General features: G+C 58.1%; 2 protein-coding genes across 2 annotated transcripts; one reads left to right on the top strand and one right to left on the bottom strand.

The window, feature by feature from the left end:
* Positions 1–14281: 14281 nt before the first annotated feature.
* NAA38 (N-alpha-acetyltransferase 38, NatC auxiliary subunit) lies at positions 14282–15293 on the bottom strand. Its single transcript, XM_075859252.1, has 3 exons — positions 15176–15293; positions 14567–14738; positions 14282–14488 (listed from the first exon to the last, which is right to left on the bottom strand). The coding sequence occupies exons 1-3, from the start codon at positions 15263–15265 to the stop codon at positions 14376–14378; spliced, it is 375 nt and encodes a 124-aa protein (XP_075715367.1). The 5' UTR covers positions 15266–15293; the 3' UTR covers positions 14282–14375.
* Positions 15294–15334: 41 nt separating this feature from the next.
* On the top strand, positions 15335–18677 carry CYB5D1 (cytochrome b5 domain containing 1). The gene is made up of 4 exons (XM_075859251.1): positions 15335–15566; positions 17076–17152; positions 17976–18194; positions 18297–18677. The coding sequence occupies exons 1-4, from the start codon at positions 15440–15442 to the stop codon at positions 18525–18527; spliced, it is 654 nt and encodes a 217-aa protein (XP_075715366.1). The 5' UTR covers positions 15335–15439; the 3' UTR covers positions 18528–18677.
* The last annotated feature ends 217 nt before the right edge of the window (positions 18678–18894 follow it).

Here is an 18894-nt window from a genome sequence, read left to right as displayed (position 1 = left end):
GCCTGTGTCCGGGTATGTGGGGAGCGTGCCTGTGTCCGGGTATGTGGGGAGCGTGCCTGTGTCCGGGTATGTGGGGAGCGTGCCTGTGTCCGGGTATGTGGGGAGCGTGCCTGTGTCCGGGTATGTGGGGAGCGTGCCTGTGTCCGGGTATGTGGGGAGCGTGCCTGTGTCCGGGTATGTCGGGAGCGTGCCTGTGTCCGGGTATGTGGGGAGCGTGCCTGTGTCCGGGTATGTGGGGAGCGTGCCTGTGTCCGGGTATGTGGGGAGCGTGCCTGTGTCCATATTTGTATGTCGGGAGCGTGCCTGTTTCCATATTTGTATGTCGGGAGCGTGCCTGTGTCCGGGTATGTGGGGAGCGTGCCTGTGTCCGGGTATGTGGGGAGCGTGCCTGTGTCCGGGTATGTGGGGAGCGTGCCTGTGTCCGGGTATGTGGGGAGCGTGCCTGTGTCCGGGTATGTGGGGAGCGTGCCTGTGTCCGGGTATGTGGGGAGCGTGCCTGTGTCCGGGTATGTGGGGAGCGTGCCTGTGTCCGGGTATGTGGGGAGCGTGCCTGTGTCCGGGTATGTCGGGAGCGTGCCTGTGTCCGGGTATGTGGGGAGCGTGCCTGTGTCCGGGTATGTGGGGAGCGTGCCTGTGTCCGGGTATGTGGGGAGCGTGCCTGTGTCCATATTTGTATGTCGGGAGCGTGCCTGTGTCCATATTTGTATGTCGGGAGCGTGCCTGTTTCCATATTTGTATGTCGGGAGCGTGCCTTTGTCCGGGTATGTGGGGAGCGTGCCTGTGTCCGGGTATGTGGGGAGCGTGCCTGTGTCCGGGTATGTGGGGAGCGTGCCTGTGTCCGGGTATGTGGGGAGCGTGCCTGTGTCCGGGTATGTGGGGAGCGTGCCTGTGTCCGGGTATGTGGGGAGCGTGCCTGTGTCCGGGTATGTGGGGAGCGTGCCTGTGTCCGGGTATGTGGGGAGCGTGCCTGTGTCCGGGTATGTGGGGAGCGTGCCTGTGTCCGGGTATGTGGGGAGCGTGCCTGTGTCCGGGTATGTGGGGAGCGTGCCTGTGTCCGGGTATGTGGGGAGCGTGCCTGTGTCCGGGTATGTGGGGAGCGTGCCTGTTTCCGGGTATGTGAGGAGCGTGCCTGTGTCCATATTTGTATGTCGGGAGCGTGCCTGTTTCCATATTTGTATGTCGGGAGCGTGCCTTTGTCCGGGTATGTGGGGAGCGTGCCTGTGTCCGGGTATGTGGGGAGCGTGCCTGTGTCCGGGTATGTGGGGAGCGTGCCTGTGTCCGGGTATGTGGGGAGCGTGCCTGTGTCCGGGTATGTGGGGAGCGTGCCTGTGTCCGGGTATGTGGGGAGCGTGCCTGTGTCCGGGTATGTGGGGAGCGTGCCTGTGTCCGGGTATGTGGGGAGCGTGCCTTTGTCCGGGTATGTGGGGAGCGTGCCTTTGTCCGGGTATGTGGGGAGCGTGCCTGTGTCCGGGTATGTGGGGAGCGTGCCTGTGTCCGGGTATGTCGGGAGCGTGCCTGTGTCCGGGTATGTCGGGAGCGTGCCTGTGTCCGGGTATGTCGGGAGCGTGCCTGTGTCCGGGTATGTGGGGAGCGTGCCTGTGTCCGGGTATGTGGGGAGCGTGCCTGTGTCCGGGTATGTGGGGAGCGTGCCTGTGTCCGGGTACGTGGGGAGCGTGCCTGTGTCCGGGTACGTGGGGAGCGTGCCTGTGTCCGGGTACGTGGGGAGCGTGCCTGTGTCCGGGTACGTGGGGAGCGTGCCTGTGTCCTGGTACGTGGGGAGCGTGCCTGTGTCCGGGTACGTGGGGAGCGTGCCTGTGTCCGGGTACGTGGGGAGCGTGCCTGTGTCCGGGTACGTGGGGAGCGTGCCTGTGTCCGGGTACGTGGGGAGCGTGCCTGTGTCCGGGTACGTGGGGAGCGTGCCTGTGTCCGGGTACGTGGGGAGCGTGCCTGTGTCCGGGTACGTGGGGAGCGTGCCTGTGTCCGGGTACGTGGGGAGCGTGCCTGTGTCCGGGTACGTGGGGAGCGTGCCTGTGTCCGGGTACGTGGGGAGCGTGCCTGTGTCCGGGTACGTGGGGAGCGTGCCTGTGTCCATATTTGTATGTGAGGAGCGTGCCTGTTTCCATATTTGTATGTCGGGAGCGTGCCTGTGTCCGGGTATGCCGGGAGCGTGCCTGTGTCCGGGTATGCCGGGAGCGTGCCTGTGACCGGGTATGGCGGGAGCGCGCCTGTGTCCAGGAGCGTGCCTGTGTCCGGGTATGGCGGGAGCGTGCCTGTGTCCGGGTATGGCGGGAGCGTGCCTGTGTCCGGGTATGCCGGGAGCGTGCCTGTGTCCGGGTATGCCGGGAGCGTGCCTGTGTCCGGGTATGCCGGGAGCGTGCCTGTGTCCGGGTATGCCGGGAGCGTGCCAGGTGTCCGGGTATGCCGGGAGCGTGCCGGTGTCCGGGTATGCCGGGAGCGTGCCGGTGTCCGGGTATGCCGGGAGCGTGCCGGTGTCCGGGTATGCCGGGAGCGTGCCGGTGTCCGGGTATGCCGGGAGCGTGCCGGTGTCCGGGTATGCCGGGAGCGTGCCGGTGTCCGGGTATGCCGGGAGCGTGCCGGTGTCCGGGTATGCCGGGAGCGTGCCTGTGTCCGGGTATGTCGGGAGCGTGCCTGTGTCCGGGTATGTCGGGAGCGTGCCTGTGTCCGGGTATGTCGGGAGCGTGCCTGTGTCCGGGTAATTCGGGAGCGTGCCTGTGTCCGGGTATGTGGGGAGCGTGCCTGTGTCCGGTTATGTGGGGAGCGTGCCTGTGTCCGGGTATGTGGGGAGCGTGCCTGTGTCCGGGTATGTGGGGAGCGTGCCTGTGTCCGGGTATGTCGGGAGCGTGCCTGTGTCCGGGTATGTCGGGAGCGTGCCTGTGTCCGGGTAGGTGGGGAGCGTGCCTGTGTCCGGGTAGGTGGGGAGCGTGCCTGTGTCCGGGTATGTGGGGAGCGTGCCTTTGTTCGGGTATGTGGGGAGCGTGCCTGTGTCCATATTTGTATGTCGGGAGCGTGCCTGTTTCCATATTTGTATGTCGGGAGCGTGCTTTTGTCCGGGTATTGTCGGGAGCGTGCCTGTGTCCGGGTACGGCGGGAGCGTGCCTGTGTCCGGGTACGGCGGGAGCGTGCCTGTGTCCGGGTACGGGGGGAGCGTGCCTGTGTCCGGGTACGGCGGGAGCGTGCCTGTGTCCGGCGGGAGCGTGCCTGTGTCCGGATACGGCGGGAGCGTGCCTGTGTCCGGGTACGGCGGGAGCGTGGCTGTGTCCGGGTACGGCGGGAGCGTGCCTGTGTCCGGGTACGGCGGGAGCGTGCCTGTGTCCGGGTACGGCGGGAGCGTGCCTGTGTCTGGGTACGGCGGGAGCGTGCCTGTGTCTGGGTGTGTCCGGGAGCGTGCCTGTGTCCGGGAGCGCGCCTGTGTCCGGGAGCGCGCCTGTGTCCGGGAGCGCGCCTGTGTCCAGGAGCGCGCCTGTGTCCAGGAGCGTGCCTGTGTCCGGGTATGGCGGGAGCGTGCCTGTGTCCGGGTATGGCGGGAGCGTGCCTGTGTCCGGGTATGCCGGGAGCGTGCCGGTGTCCGGGTATGCCGGGAGCGTGCCGGTGTCCGGGTATGCCGGGAGCGTGCCTGTGTCCGGGTATGCCGGGAGCGTGCCTGTGTCCGGGTATGCCGGGAGCGTGCCTGTGTCCGGGTATGCCAGGAGCGTGCCTGTGACCGGGTATGGCGGGAGCGCGCCTGTGACCGGGAGCGCGCCTGTGTCCAGGAGCGCGCCTGTGTCCGGGTATGGCGGGAGCGTGCCTGTGTCCGGGTATGGCGGGAGCGTGCCTGTGTCCGGGTATGCCGGTGTCCGGGTATGCCGGGAGCGTGCCTGTGTCTGGGTACGGCGGGAGCGTGCCTGTGTCCGGGAGCGTGCCTGTGTCCGGGAGCGTGCCTGTGTCCGGGAGCGTGCCTGTGTCCGGGAGCGTGCCTGTGTCCGGGAGCGTGCCTGTGTCCGGGAACGTGCCTGTGTCCGGGAGCGCGCCTGTGTCCAGGAGCGTGCCTGTGTCCGGGTATGGCGGGAGCGTGCCTGTGTCCGGGTACGGCGGGAGCGTGCCTGTGTCTGGGTACGGCGGGAGCGTGCCTGTGTCTGGGTGTGTCCGGGAGCGTGCCTGTGTCCGGGAGCGCGCCTGTGTCCGGGAGCGCGCCTGTGTCCAGGAGCGTGCCTGTGTCCGGGTATGGCGGGAGCGTGCCTGTGTCCGGGTATGGCGGGAGCGTGCCTGTGTCCGGGTATGCCGGGAGCGTGCCGGTGTCCGGGTATGCCGGGAGCGTGCCGGTGTCCGGGTATGCCGGGAGCGTGCCGGTGTCCGGGTATGCCGGGAGCGTGCCGGTGTCCGGGTATGCCGGGAGCGTGCCGGTGTCCGGGTATGCCGGGAGCGTGCCTGTGTCCGGGTATGCCGGGAGCGTGCCTGTGTCCGGGTATGCCGGGAGCGTGCCTGTGTCCGGGTATGCCGGGAGCGTGCCTGTGTCCGGGTATGCCGGGAGCGTGCCTGTGACCGGGTATGGCGGGAGCGCGCCTGTGACCGGGAGCGCGCCTGTGTCCAGGAGCGCGCCTGTGTCCGGGTATGGCGGGAGCGTGCCTGTGTCCGGGTATGGCGGGAGCGTGCCTGTGTCCGGGTATGCCGGTGTCCGGGTATGCCGGGAGCGTGCCTGTGTCTGGGTACGGCGGGAGCGTGCCTGTGTCCGGGAGCGTGCCTGTGTCCGGGAGCGTGCCTGTGTCCGGGAGCGTGCCTGTGTCCGGGAGCGTGCCTGTGTCCGGGAACGTGCCTGTGTCCGGGAGCGCGCCTGTGTCCAGGAGCGTGCCTGTGTCCGGGTATGGCGGGAGCGTGCCTGTGTCCGGGTATGGCGGGAGCGTGCCTGTGTACGGGTATGCCGGGAGCGTGCCGGTGTCCGGGTATGCCGGGAGCGTGCCTGTGTCCGGGTATGCCGGGAGCGTGCCTGTGTCCGGGTATGCCGGGAGCGTGCCTGTGTCCGGGTATGCCGGGAGCGTGCCTGTGTCCGGGTATGCCGGGAGCGTGCCTGTGTCCGGGTATGCCGGGAGCGTGCCTGTGTCCGGGTACGGTGGGAGCGTGCCTGTGTCCGGGAGCGCGCCTGTGTCCGGGAGCGCGCCTGTGTCCGGTAGCGCGCCTGTGTCCGGGAGCGCGCCTGTGTCCGGGAGCGCGCCTGTGTCCGGGAGCGCGCCTGTGTCCGGGAGCGTGCCTGTGTCCGGGTATGGCGGGAGCGTGCCGGTGTCCGGGTATGGCGGGAGCGTGCCTGTGTCCGGGTACGGCGGGAGCGTGCCTGTGTCTGGGTACGGCGGGAGCGTGCCTGTGTCTGGGTGTGTCCGGGAGCGCGCCTGTGTCCAGGAGCGTGCCTGTGTCCGGGTATGGCGGGAGCGTGCCTGTGTCCGGGTATGGCGGGAGCGTGCCTGTGTCCGGGTATGCCGGGAGCGTGCCGGTGTCCGGGTATGCCGGGAGCGTGCCGGTGTCCGGGTATGCCGGGAGCGTGCCGGTGTCCGGGTATGCCGGGAGCGTGCCGGTGTCCGGGTATGCCGGGAGCGTGCCGGTGTCCGGGTATGCCGGGAGCGTGCCGGTGTCCGGGTATGCCGGGAGCGTGCCTGTGTCCGGGTATGGCGGGAGCGTGCCTGTGTCCGGGTATGCCGGGAGCGTGCCAGGTGTCCGGGTATGCCGGGAGCGTGCCGGTGTGCGGGTATGCCGGGAGCGTGCCGGTGTGCGGGTATGCCGGGAGCGTGCCGGTGTCCGGGTATGCCGGGAGCGTGCCGGTGTCCGGGTATGCCGGGAGCGTGCCGGTGTCCGGGTATGCCGGGAGCGTGCCGGTGTCCGGGTATGCCGGGAGCGTGCCGGTGTCCGGGTATGCCGGGAGCGTGCCGGTGTCCGGGTATGCCGGGAGCGTGCCGGTTTCCGGGTACGGCGGGAGCGTGCCTGTGTCCGGCGGGAGCGTGCCAGTGTCCGGAAAAAGCGGGAGCGTGCCTGTGTCCGGGTACGGCGGGAGCGTACCTGTGTCCGGGTACGGCGGGAGCGTGCCTGTGTCCGGGTACGGCGGGAGCGTGCCTGTGTCCGGGTACGGTGGGAGCGTGCCTGTGTCCGGGAGCGCGCCTGTGTCCGGGAGCGCGCCTGTGTCCGGGAGCGCGCCTGTGTCCGGGAGCGCGCCTGTGTCCGGGAGCGCGCCTGTGTCCGGGAGCGCGCCTGTGTCCGGGAGCGCGCCTGTGTCCAGGAGCGTGCCTGTGTCCAGGAGCGTGCCTGTGTCCGGGTATGGCGGGAGCGTGCCTGTGTCCGGGTATGCCGGGAGCGTGCCGGTGTCCGGGTATGCCGGGAGCGTGCCGGTGTCCGGGTATGCCGGGAGCGTGCCGGTGTCCGGGTATGCCGGGAGCGTGCCGGTGTCCGGGTATGCCGGGAGCGTGCCGGTGTCCGGGTATGCCGGGAGCGTGCCGGTGTCCGGGTATGCCGGTGTCCGGGTATGCCGGGAGCGTGCCGGTGTCCGGGTATGCCGGGAGCGTGCCGGTGTCCGGGTATGCCGGGAGCGTGCCGGTGTCCGGGTATGCCGGGAGCGTGCCGGTGTCCGGGTATGGCGGGAGCGTGCCGGTGTCCGGGTATGGCGGGAGCGTGCCGGTGTCCGGGTATGCCGGGAGCGTGCCGGTGTCCGGGTATGCCGGGAGCGTGCCGGTGTCCGGGTATGCCGGGAGCGTGCCGGTGTCCGGGTATGCCGGTGTCCAGGTATGCCGGGAGCGTGCCGGTGTCCGGGTATGCCGGGAGCGTGCCGGTGTCCGGGTATGCCGGGAGCGTGCCGGTGTCCGGGTATGCCGGGAGCGTGCCGGTGTCCGGGTATGCCGGGAGCGTGCCGGTGTCCGGGTATGCCGGGAGCGTGCCGGTGTCCGGGTATGCCGGGAGCGTGCCGGTGTCCGGGTATGCCGGGAGCGTGCCTGTGTCCGGGTATGCCGGGAGCGCGCCGGTGTCCGGGTATGGCGGGAACGCGCCTGTGACCGGGTATGTCGGGAGCGCGCCTGTGACCGGGTATGGCGGGAGCGCGCCTGTGACCGGGTATGGCGGGAGCGCGCCTGTGATCGGGTACGGCGGGAGCGCGCCTGTGTCCGGGTACGGCGGGAGCGCGCCTGTGTCCGGGTACGGCGGGAGCGCGCCTGTGTCCGGGTACGTGGGGAGCGCGCCTGTGTCCGGGTACGTGGGGAGCGCGCCTGTGTCCGGGTACGTGGGGAGCGCGCCTGTGTCCGGGTACGTGGGGAGCGCGCCTGTGTCCGGGTACGTGGGGAGCGCGCCTGTGTCCGGGTACGTGGGGAGCGCGCCTGTGTCCGGGTACGTGGGGAGCGCGCTTGTATTTGGGTACGTGGGGAGCGTGCCTGTTTCAGAGTACGTGGGGAGCGTGCCTGTGTCCGGGTACGTGGGGAGCGTGCCTGTGTCCGGGTACGTGGGGAGCGTGCCTGTGTCCGGGTACGTGGGGAGCGTGCCTGTGTCCGGGTACGGCGGGAATGTGCCTGTGTCCGGGTACGGCGGGAGCGTGCCTGTGTCCGGGTACGTCGGGAGCGTGCCTGTGTCCGGGTACGTCGGGAGCGTGCCTGTGTCCATATTTGTATGTCGGGAGCGTGCCTGTGTCCGGCGTATGTGGGGAGCGCGCCTGTGTCCGGGGTAAGTGGGGAGCGCGCCTGTGTCCGGGGTAAGTGGGGAGCGCGCCTGTGTCCGGGGTATGTGGGGAGCGCGCCTGTGTCCGGGGTATGTGGGGAGCGCGCCTGTGTCCGGGGTATGTGGGGAGCGCGCCTGTGTCCGGGGTATGTGGGGAGCGCGCCTGTGTCCGGGGTATGTGGGGAGCGCGCCTGTGTCCGGGGTATGTGGGGAGCGCGCCTGTGTCCGGGGTATGTGGGGAGCGCGCCTGTGTCCGGGGTATGTGGGGAGCGCGCCTGTGTCCGGGGTATGTGGGGAGCGCGCCTGTGTCCGGGGTATGTGGGGAGCGCGCCTGTGTCCGGGGTATGTGGGGAGCGCGCCTGTGTCCGGGGTATGTGGGGAGCGCGCCTGTGTCCGGGGTATGTGGGGAGCGCGCCTGTGTCCGGGGTATGTGGGGAGCGCGCCTGTGTCCGGGGTATGTGGGGTGCGCGCCTGTGTCCGGGGTAAGTGGGGAGCGCGCCTGTGTCCGGGGTATGTGGGGAGCGCGCCTGTGTCCGGGGTATGTGGGGAGCGCGCCTGTGTCCGGGGTATGTGGGGAGCGCGCCTGTGTCCGGGGTATGTGGGGAGCGCGCCTGTGTCCGGGGTATGTGGGGAGCGCGCCTGTGTCCGGGGTATGTGGGGAGCGCGCCTGTGTCCGGGGTAAGTGGGGAGCGCGCCTGTGTCCGGGGTATGTGGGGAGCGCGCCTGTGTCCGGGGTATGTGGGGAGCGCGCCTGTGTCCGGGGTATGTGGGGAGCGCGCCTGTGTCCGGGTATGTGGGGAGCGCGCCTGTGTCCGGGTATGTGGGGAGCGCGCCTGTGTCCATGTATGTAAGGAGCGCACCTGTGTCCATGTATGTAAGGAGCGCGCCTGTGTCCATGTATGTAAGGAGCGTGCTCGGACGTACTTTACAATGAATAGTCGTCTCTGTGGCTGTACATTTATTTTGCTGGTCTCGGCACTTCGGAGAATTTCCTAGAAAGACGTAGCCCACAGGGAATCAAAAATACCTCACCTGCATCTAATACGAAGAAACGAAAACATTACCTGTGAGGGGTGCGGAGAAAACCTCAGGACAGCCGCGAGCGCAATACCCAGCCCCCTCGTGTATGTTCTGTGTGAACTGGGAGGGCAAAAACATTTAATTTTAAGAAAGCCAATTTCCCCAGGATGAGGGCTGCAATTCAGGATATAGACTGGGAAGAACTAATGTCAAATAATGGGGCAAATGATAAATGGGAGATTTTCAAATCTACTTTGAGTTATTATAGTGCAAAATTTATTCCTATAGGTAACAAGTATAAACGACTCAAATTAAACCCCACATGGCTTACACCTTCTGTGAAAGGGGCAATACACGACAAAAAAAGGGCATTTAAAAAATACAAATCTGAGGGTACAGCTGTAGCCTTTGTAAAATATAAAGAGCTTAATAAAATCTGTAAAAATGTAATAAAATTAGCAAAAATACAAAATGAAAGGCAGGTGGCCAAGGATAGTAAAACAAATCCCAAAAAATTCTTCAAGTATAAAAATGCAAAAAAGCCCAGGTCTGAACATGTAGGACCCTTAGATAGTGGTAATGGGGAGTTGGTCACAGGGGATCAAGAGAAGGCAGAGTTACTAAATGGGTTCTTCCGCTCTGTATATACAACAGAAGAAGGAGCAGCTGATGTAGCCGGTGCCGGTGCTGTTAATATATCAGTTGATATACTGAATTGGATGAATGTAGAGATGGTCCAAGCTAAATTAAATAAAATAAATGTACACAAGGCCCCGGGACCAGATGGGTTACACCCTAGAGTTCTTCAGGAGCTTAGTTCAGTTATTTCTGTCCCCCTTTTCATAATATTCAGAGAATCTCTAGTGACTGGTATAGTGCCAAGGGACTGGCGCAGGGCAAATGTGGTGCCGATTTTCAAAAAGGGCTCTAGGTCTTCCCCGGGTAATTATAGACCAGTAAGCTTAACATCCATCGTGGGGAACATGTTTGAGGCACTGGCGTAACTATAGGGGTCGCAGCGGTCGCAATTGCGACCGGGCCCGAAGCCAGGGGGCCCACGGCCCCCCGCACCACATCAATAAAAAGTTTCTATAGTAACTCGGGCCGCGGGCCCCTGTTACTATAGTAACATACTTGACTTACCTTCCTGGTTCCGGATCGCAGCGGAGGTCCTGACGTCAAGCGCTGTGCGCAGCGCATGACGTCACAGCGCTATGCCGCCGCGCACAGCATCGAGACGACAGAACTCCCGCCGCGGCCGAAGAGGGAGGTAAGGTTAGCCCTGACTGGCGGGGTCCGACTCCCGGGACCCGCCAATCAGCTGTTTTGAAGGGGCCGCAGCACTCGTATGAGAGCTGCTCCCCTTCATTCCTGTCACTTCATTCCGGTCACACTGTGAATCCGTGTCGGCGATTCACAGTGTGAGCGAGTAGTGAAATGAAGGGGAAGCAGCTCTCGTACGAGTGCTGCGGCCCCTTCAAAACAGCTGATTTGCGGGTCCCGAGAGACACATCAGCTATTGATGGCCTATCCTGTGGATAGGCCATCAATGTTTAGGGACTGCACAACCCCTAAGCCTACGATGTAGCAGGCTTAGGGGGCCCATGAGACAGGATCACAGATTGTGTGATCCTGTCTGCTGGGCCCTGTATCTAAGCCAATCACATGGTAGGCTTAGATACATGGCCCATGCGTGATCCTGTCTGCTGGGCCCTGTATCTAAGCCAATCACATGGTAGGCTTAGATACATGGCCCATGTGTGATCCTGTCTGCTGGGCCCTGTATCTAAGCCTACCACACTGTAGGTTTAGATACAGGGCCCCAGCACACAGTAATCTTATACTGTATAAGATTACTGTCTGCTGGACCCTGTATCTAAGCCTACGTTGTGGTAGGCTTAGATACAGGGTCCCACAGACAGTATCACACATGGGCCCTGTATCTAAGCCTAACACACGTGTTACTAATCGTTTTTCTCGTGTGTTTTCTTACAGGTTCGGTCGTTGGACTACGTCGGATTCCAGGACTACTTCAATGACGGCTTTTTTTTTATTATCAATAAAATGGTTAATGAGGGTTGTGTGTGGGTTTTTTTTTTATTTCAATAAAATATTTTTTCTATGTCTTTGTGTTTTTTTTAAACTATATTACTACCGCCTTAGTAATGGCCGCCGGCTGATTGACAGCATCCATTGCTAAGGCGGGGCTTAGTGTTAGCCGGTGCAGAGGCTAACACTAACCCCCTTTATTACCCCGGTACCCACCGCCACCAGGGGTGCTGGGAAGAGCCGGGTACCATCCAGTACTTGACCATCTGTAGTGATGGTCGGCCACTGGGGTGGCCGCAGGCTGGTATTATCAGGAGGGGAAAGGCCAGATACAGTGGCCCTTCCTACCCCGGTGATGCTAGGCTGCTGCTGCTTTATTGTATCTGGCTGGTTATGAAAAATGGGGGGGACCCCACGTCATTTAAAAATAAAAAAATTGGAAAGAACGATGTGGGGTCCCCCCCAATTTTCATAACCAGCCAGATACAACACAGCAGCAGCAGGCAGCATTACAAGGGTGGGAAGGGCCACTTGTTTTGGCCTTCCCCAGACTAATACTACCAGCCTGCGGCCGCCCCGGTGCCTACCCGTCACTACAGATGGTCGGGTACTGGTTCGTAGCAGGCTCTTCCCAGTACTCCTGGTGGCGGTGGGTACCGGGGTAATAATGGGGGTTAGTGTAGCCTCTGCAGCGGCTAACATTAAGCCCCGCCTTAGTAATGGAGGTTGTCAATCAGCCGGCGGCCATTACTAAGGCGGTGATAATAAAGTTTAAAAAGATACAAGCACATAGAAAAAATATTTCATTGAAATAAAAAAACACAACCCTCATTAACCATTTTATTGAGAATAAAAAAAAAGCCGTCATTGAAGTCCTCGAATCCGAAGTCCAACAACCGAACCTGTAAAAAACCACAAACACACAAAAAAATAATCCATAACACATAAAGAAGCAAAATTATTATTCTTACCTATCCTGGGTCCAGCGCTGGAGCCGCAATGTCAACGAGCTGGGCCCTGTATCTAATCCTATCATGTGTGATACAGTCTGCTGAGCTGTGTATCTAATCCAATCATGTATGATACTGTGCTGAGCCACTGTATCTAATCCTATCATGTGTGATACTGTGCTGAGCCACTGTATCTAATCCTATCATGTGTGATTCTGCCTGCTGAGCCACTGTATCTAATCCTATCCATAGTTGATAGGGTCGTAGTTCTATAGATATGCTATGCTATCTCCTATACACACTTTTTTTTTTTGGGGCGGACACATATGTATTGGGGCTATTTCCCTGACATTTTAACCCCTTAGGGTATGTTCACACGGCAGCATCCGTTACGGCTGAAATTACGGTGCTGTTTTCAGGAGAAAACAGCACCGTAATTTCAGCCTTAATGGCATGTGCAGGCGTCTTTCGCTGCGTCCATTACGGACGTAATTGGAGCTGTTTTTCTATGGAGTCCATGGAAAACTGATCCATTTATGTCTGAAGAAGTGACAGGCACTTCTTTGACGCAGGCGTCTTTTTACGCGCCGCCTTTTGACCGGCGCGTAAAAAAAAATGACCGTCGGCACAGAACATCGTAAGACCCAACGCTTTTGAGTCGCATTTCCGGACGTAATTCAATGCTAAAACGCCCGAATTACGTCCGTAAATAGGGTGTGTGAACCCAGCCTTAGTGACGCCCCGGCTGCTAGTGCTGCATTGTAGGGTCACTTAGGAGACCCAGCGATGCAGCTGAAAGCTGCGGGCCGTCCGCCATGAGAAGTTTGCCGGGGGGGGGGGCCCAGTAAGAATTTTTGCATCGAGGCCCATGAGCCTTTAGCTATGCCCCTCGTTTGAGGGGCTATTGAGGGACTATATACAGGATTATGTGACAATAAATAGTATTATAAGTGACAGCCAGCACGGATTTACTAAGGACAGAAGTTGTCAAACTAACCTAATCTGTTTTTATGAAGAGGTGAGCAGAAGCCTAGACAGAGGGGCCGCTGTGGATTTAGTGTTTTTGGACTTTGCAAAGGCATTTGACACTGTCCCCCATAGACGCCTAATGGGTAAATTAAGGACTATAGGTTTAGAAAATATAGTTTGTAATTGGATTGAGAATTGGCTCAAGGACCGTATCCAGAGAGTTGTGGTCAATGATTCCTACTCTGGTCCCCGGTTATAAGTGGTGTACCCCAGGGTTCAGTGCTGGGACCACTATTATTCAACTTATTTATTAATGATATAGAGGAAGGGATTAATAGCACTATTTCTATTTTTGCAGATGACACCAAGCTATGCAATATAGTTCAGACTATGGAAGATGTTCATGAATTGCAGGCAGATTTAAACAAACTAAGTGTTTGGGCGTCCACTTGGCAAATGAAGTTTAATGTAGATAAATGTAAAGTTATGCATCTGGGTACCAACAACCTGCATGCATCATATGTCCTAGGGGGAGCTACACTGGCGGATTCACTTGTTGAGAAGGATCTGGGTGTACTTGTAAATCATAAACTCAATAACAGCATGCAGTGTCAATCAGCTGCTTCAAAGGCCAGCAAGATATTGTCGTGTATTAAAAGAGGCATGGACTCGCGGGACAGGGATGTAATATTACCACTTTACAAAGCATTAGTGAGGCCTCATCTAGAATATGCAGTTCAGTTCTGGGCTCCAGATAATAGAAAGGATGAAAAATACAAAGAAGAGCAACGAAGCTAATAAGGGGCATGGAGAATTTAAGTTATGAGGAAAGATTAAAAGAATTAAACCTATTTAGCCTTGAGAAAAGACGACTAAGGGGGGACATGATTAACTTATATAAATATATGAATGGCACATACAAAAAATATGGTGAAATCCTGTTCCTTGTAAAACCCCCTCAAAAAACAAGGGGGCACTCCCTCCGTCTGGAGAAAAAAAGGTTCAACCTGCAGAGGCGACAAGGCTTCTTTACCGTGAGAACTGTGAATTTATGGAATAGCCTACCGCAGGAGCTGGTCACAGCAGGGACAGTAGACACCGCAGGAGCCGTCACAGCAGGGACAGTAGATGGCTGCAAAAAAGGGTTAGATAATTTCCTAGAACAAAAAAATATCAGCTCCTATGTGTAGAAATTTTTCCTTCCCTTTTCCCGTCCCTTGGTTGAACTTGATGGACATGTGTCTTTTTTCAGCCGTACAAACTATGTAACTCACCGCCATCTAGTGGTCAGATCACAAGTACTGGAATATGCAGAAATTATCACTGCCCATCCCCGGTGACCACCTGATCCCTCCACATCAAACACAGCGACAACTACAGCAGCTCTGCACCGCACACAGCTCCTCCTGTGGGGGGAGGGGGAACTGCAGTCACCCTGGAAGTTTCATGTGGAGTTCACCTTTAAATACTCCTGTACCTTATAAGTGATAGATTGTGGTCAAGGCTCATCAGCTGAGCGACTACCACGTTCCAGCTAAGTGTCAGTCTTCACTGCCGTCCTGGCATTCTATTCATGCATCAGGAGGCTCAGGCCAAATACGACGACGGAGAGAGTAACGGACGATAAAAATAATTTAATTCTAGAAAAGTGACTGTACAGAGAGCTATACACAGCGTGCGGGGGAGGGGTCACGCGTCGGCCGCCATGTTGAGTCACAGATACTGGGGGGAGGTGACGCTCTCCAGCTCCACCTGTATGGACACGATGTGATGACCGGGCACCATGGCCAGACCCAGGACGCGTGGCTCCCGAATAGGGAAGGATTCTGCGGGATGGGAGAAAAAGGGTTAATGGGCGGAGCTTGACACGGCAGGATGTACGCCGCCGTCTTAAAGGGGCTCACCTGAGGGTCGGAGAAACTCCTGCGCGGAGCCCAGGATCACGTTGCAGTCTCGGTCGGTGCACAGGAAGCAGCCAATCAGGGAGCGGCCGTCCGTCATCTCGATGCGCATGTTCCGGTTCAGCAGAGACGCCAGCTTGTGCCGGGCACCGTCACCCGCCTCCACATCCGAGTCCTGAAAAACGGATCATTAACCCATTGTGAAATGCACCAATCCAATCCCGTTCTTCTATCAACTACACTCAGCCGTTACCCAGCTTTCTCAGACTCCTGAATGTCACGCTGGTCCAGCAGTGGTGCCATTCAGAGCCAGGGAAAGCTGGGTGATAATGCTTCTCATGGCGGCCATATTGGTAGTCATACAGCTTTTCCAAGCTCCTGAATGACATCTGACAAGTTCTGCAGAAATACTACAGACAGGACCATTCAGGAGTCTGGGAAAGCTGGGTGCCCTGTGGGAGGTGCCATGGCGGCCATATTGGTAGTCATCCAGCTTTCCCATCCCCCCGATATAATGACGCTGCTCTAGGACCACTCCCCGTATAGAGCAGACCCCCGGATCACAGACTGTACACCGGACGATGTGCGGCGCCCCCGGTATACAATACTCACCCCAGCCGGGGGGCTGCAGCCATTCTCCTCCAGCACAGCAGCCATGACTCCACCACAGGCTGATGGGAAAGAAACTACACCTCCCAGCATGCACTTAGGGCTGCTGCACAGGAAATGACGTTTCTAATCTACGTCAGAGTACAAGCTGGAACGCAGAAACCTGGGAACGCGGCGTGGTAACGGAAGTGACGTTGAAGATGCCAGAAGTGGCCGTGAGAGCGTCCCGTTACCATGGTAACGTCAGGAAGCAGCTGAGATTCAGGCATGAGTCCCGCCAGAGCTCCGTATTATACGCCCCGAGAGGTTTCCCGGCACTGCACGCCCAATGACCTTTGGGTGTCCTACCTGGGCCGGGTGTACGATCTCACCCCACTAGCCAAGGAGAACCGAGGTGACCCGGAGGACTGACACTACCCGAGCACTGTGATCCCCAGTGCCCTCTTCACACCCCCATCTCCTCACCCTTCTTCTCCGTTCTTTTCCCTTTTATTCCCCCTTCATCCCCACCCCCTTTCTTTTCCCTCTCCTCTTTTTCACCACCCCCTTTCTCCCCGGCCTTTCTCTTCTCCTTCCTCCCCGGCTCCTCTCTTCTCCTTCCTCCCCGGCTCCTCTCTTCTTCTTCCCCGGCTCCTCTCCTTCCTCTTCGGCCCCCCTCTCCCTCTTTGGACCTTCTCTTCATCCCCGGCTCCTCTCTTCTCCTTACTCTTCGGCCCCTCTCTTCTTCAGCGCTTCTCTTCCACTTCGGCCCTTCTCTACCTCTTCAGCTCCTCTCTTCTCCTTCCTCCTCGTCTCCTCCTTCCTCCTCGTTTCCTCTCTTTCCTCGGCTCCTCAGTTCTCCTTCCTCCTCGGCTCCTCTCTTCCCCTTCCTCCTCGGCTCCTCTCTTCTCCCTCCCCGGCTCCTCTCTTCTCCCTCCCCGGCTCCTCTTTTCTTCTCCTCCTTGGCTCCTCACTTCTCCTTTCTCCCCGGCCCTTCTCTACCTCTTCAGTTCCTCTCTTCTCCTTCCTCCCCGGCTCCTCTCTTCTCCTTCCTTCTCGGCTCCTCTCCCTCCTCTCTTCTCCTTCCTCCTCAGCACCTCTCTTCTCCTTCCTCCTCAGCACCTCTCTTCTCCTTCCTCCTCGGCTCCTCTCTTCTCCTTCCCCCCTGGCTCCTCTCTTCTTTGTTCTCGGCTCCTCCATCCTCCTCGGCTCCTCTCTTCTCCTTCCTCCTCTCCTTCCTCTTTACTCCTTCCTCCCCATCTCCTCTCTTCTCCTTCCTCACCAGCCCTTCTCTTCTCCTTCCTCCCCGGCCCTTCTCTACCTCTTCAGTTCCTCTCTTCTCCTTCCTCCCCGGCTCCTCTCTTCTCCTTCCATCTCGGCTCCTCTCTTCTCCTGCCTCCTCGGCTCCTCTCTTCTCCTTCCTCCTCTCTACTCCTTCCTCCCCGGCTCCTCTCTTCTTCTTCCTCCCCGGCTCCTCTCTTCTCCTTCCTCTTCGGCCCTTCTCTACCTTATCAGCTCCTCTCTTCTCCTTCCTCCCCGGCTCCACACTTCTCCTTCCTCCCCGGCACCTCTTTTCTCCTTCCTCTTCGGCCCTTCTCGGCTCCACTCTTCGCTCCCTGGCTCCTCTTTTCTCCTTCCTCTTTTTTCCTCTTCGGCGCTTCTCTTCCTCTTCGGCCCTTCTCTTCCTCTTCGGCTTCTCTCTTCACCTTCCTCCCCGGCTCCTCTCTTCACCTTCCTCCCCGGCTCCTCTCTTCACCTTCCTCCCCGGCTCCTCTCTTCTACTTCCTCCCCGGCACCTCCCTTCTCCTTCCTCCCCAGCTCCAATAGTCTCCTTTTCTCTTTGGCCCTTCTCTTACCAGAACTTTCCTCTCTCTCTCTTTCCTTGTCCTCCATTGATAATAATTCTGGTGTTGTGTTCTGTCAGGTGACATTTTATTGAAGCCGATCATCCTGTCTGCAGGAAAAGACATCAGTCACTGGTTCAATGTGAAGACTGGAGACGTAAGTGTCCATCACTGTGTAATGTGTATTGCGCTGTGATATAAGGCAGGGGGACGGTCACTTTTCTCATACTTAATTGTCTAGGGGTCCCTGTGAGTAGTAACTAGATGTTATGTCATAGGGTCCCTTGTTTAAAAAGCCAACATAGTTAACAGATATTCTGAAATTCTCAATATTAATCCTGAATCTTTCTAATCTACTTTGTGTAACAATTCCTCACCTATATCAGTATGTCTGCTTGTTAACAGCGAACATTAACGACACGGTAATCTTATTATTTACATTCAGAGGCTGAAGCCCTAACCTGACACAATCATTTTCACAGCTGACAGATTGTATCCAGTCTAGACGATCCTCTGTGAGGTACACACATCAGCAGCACAAATCCCTCTCCAGTCATGATAGTTTGTTGCAATGTATCGGTGCAGGTAAAATATATCAGTCTGGAGTTCAGGCTGTTTGGCTCACAGAGGATTGAATACAGTTGTAGCAAACCCTCAGCTGTCAGAAAATATTAGGTCAGGACGCGTTTTTTGCCAAGAATGTTCCTATTTGACAGCAAGCAGAGATCATTCAATTAGAAAGCTCACTGCGTACAGTAGTATAATTGAGTTCAGTAGGAGCTATATAACTGTATGAAGCGAGCTACCCATTGACCGTAGTGGGTGGAGGGCATCTTCGCAGACCACAAAATCCTGGGAGGGGGAATGGGCTGCTACCACTGCCCCCCCTGACCTGGTTGATATCTGTTATAGTGTGTTCCTCATTATAAATGTCTCCCGGACTTTGCCACCATCTTTCTTTCATGGATTTATCTCCACAGATCAAGACCTATGTCGACCCACAAACTGGCTGCCTGAAACACTACACACCTCAGGGACGTTTTCTCCACGTGCCGCCCTCCTTTCCCTGTTCAGATTGGGACACTGACTTTGGACGCCCCTGGTGGCGAAACACCTCCTATGAGGTCGGAATCTTGTCATCCAAAACCAGGATCATCCGAATCATCAACACGTTAACGTCCCAAGAGCACACTCTGGAAGTAAGTCACCGATGACAGCCTAGTATCCTACGGTAACCAAGGCAAATCTTCTCCTCGCCCTGCAGGGTGACATAGATATAATATATGACATTGGTGTTGCAGGTGTGTTCAGAGGAGACTATATATGAAATCTTGGGTCGTTACTTGCCATACAATGCTCATGCTGCGAGCTACACGTGGAAATATTGTGGGGTTCCTCTGAATATGGAGCTGACGCTGGAGGAGAACGGCGTGCGGGATGAGGATGAAGAGTTTGAGGAGCTGAAAATGGATTGCGATTCCCATACGGCCAGCATCCACTTGTACTTCAATGATGATCTGACTGAACTATGATGTGCAGGGAGGACGCCAAAAACGCAACTCTCCATGATGATGATTTAGTCTCCGTGTAATGTGCAGAAGCCAATCTATAAGTGAGTCACTCTGCCTGTAGTAACGTGCCATCTTCTTATATGCCGAATAAAAGATCTGTTTTATAATAACTATATGGTGGTCATAGACTCTTACTCCCAGAGGTATTCAGATTACCTTATTGATTTGTAAAAGGTATGTATACTTTTACAAAAAAAAAAAAAAAATCTTATTGTTTAAATGCATCTATAAAAAATACAGAAAATGAAACATTAAGCAAACTTTTTTTGTTGTATGCAGCTCCTATGCAGTTATGTGTCGTCATGGTTACAGACTACAAACAAAGCCC

Source organism: Rhinoderma darwinii, chromosome 3 (assembly GCF_050947455.1).
Source record: "Rhinoderma darwinii isolate aRhiDar2 chromosome 3, aRhiDar2.hap1, whole genome shotgun sequence".
NCBI classification, from domain to species: domain Eukaryota; kingdom Metazoa; phylum Chordata; class Amphibia; order Anura; family Rhinodermatidae; genus Rhinoderma; species Rhinoderma darwinii.
The sequence above is the reverse complement of the archived record's forward strand: the minus strand, read 5'-3'. Positions and strand labels throughout refer to the sequence as shown.

Excerpts from the sequence above, each read along its gene's own strand:
- NAA38 (XM_075859252.1), bottom strand. The coding sequence starts at position 15,265 with ATGCTGGGAGGTGTAGTTTCTTTCCCATCAGCCTGTGGTGGAGTCATG. Across the intron at positions 14,739-15,175 it reads GCTGCAGCCCCCCGGCTGGG|GACTCGGATGTGGAGGCGGG; the intron begins GTGAGTATTGTA and ends TCCGTTTTTCAG. Across the intron at positions 14,489-14,566 it reads GGAGTTTCTCCGACCCTCAG|AATCCTTCCCTATTCGGGAG; the intron begins GTGAGCCCCTTT and ends CCCATCCCGCAG.
- CYB5D1 (XM_075859251.1), top strand. The coding sequence starts at position 15,440 with ATGAGTCCCGCCAGAGCTCCGTATTATACGCCCCGAGAGGTTTCCCGG. Across the intron at positions 17,153-17,975 it reads TCAATGTGAAGACTGGAGAC|ATCAAGACCTATGTCGACCC; the intron begins GTAAGTGTCCAT and ends TTATCTCCACAG. Across the intron at positions 18,195-18,296 it reads CCCAAGAGCACACTCTGGAA|GTGTGTTCAGAGGAGACTAT; the intron begins GTAAGTCACCGA and ends TTGGTGTTGCAG.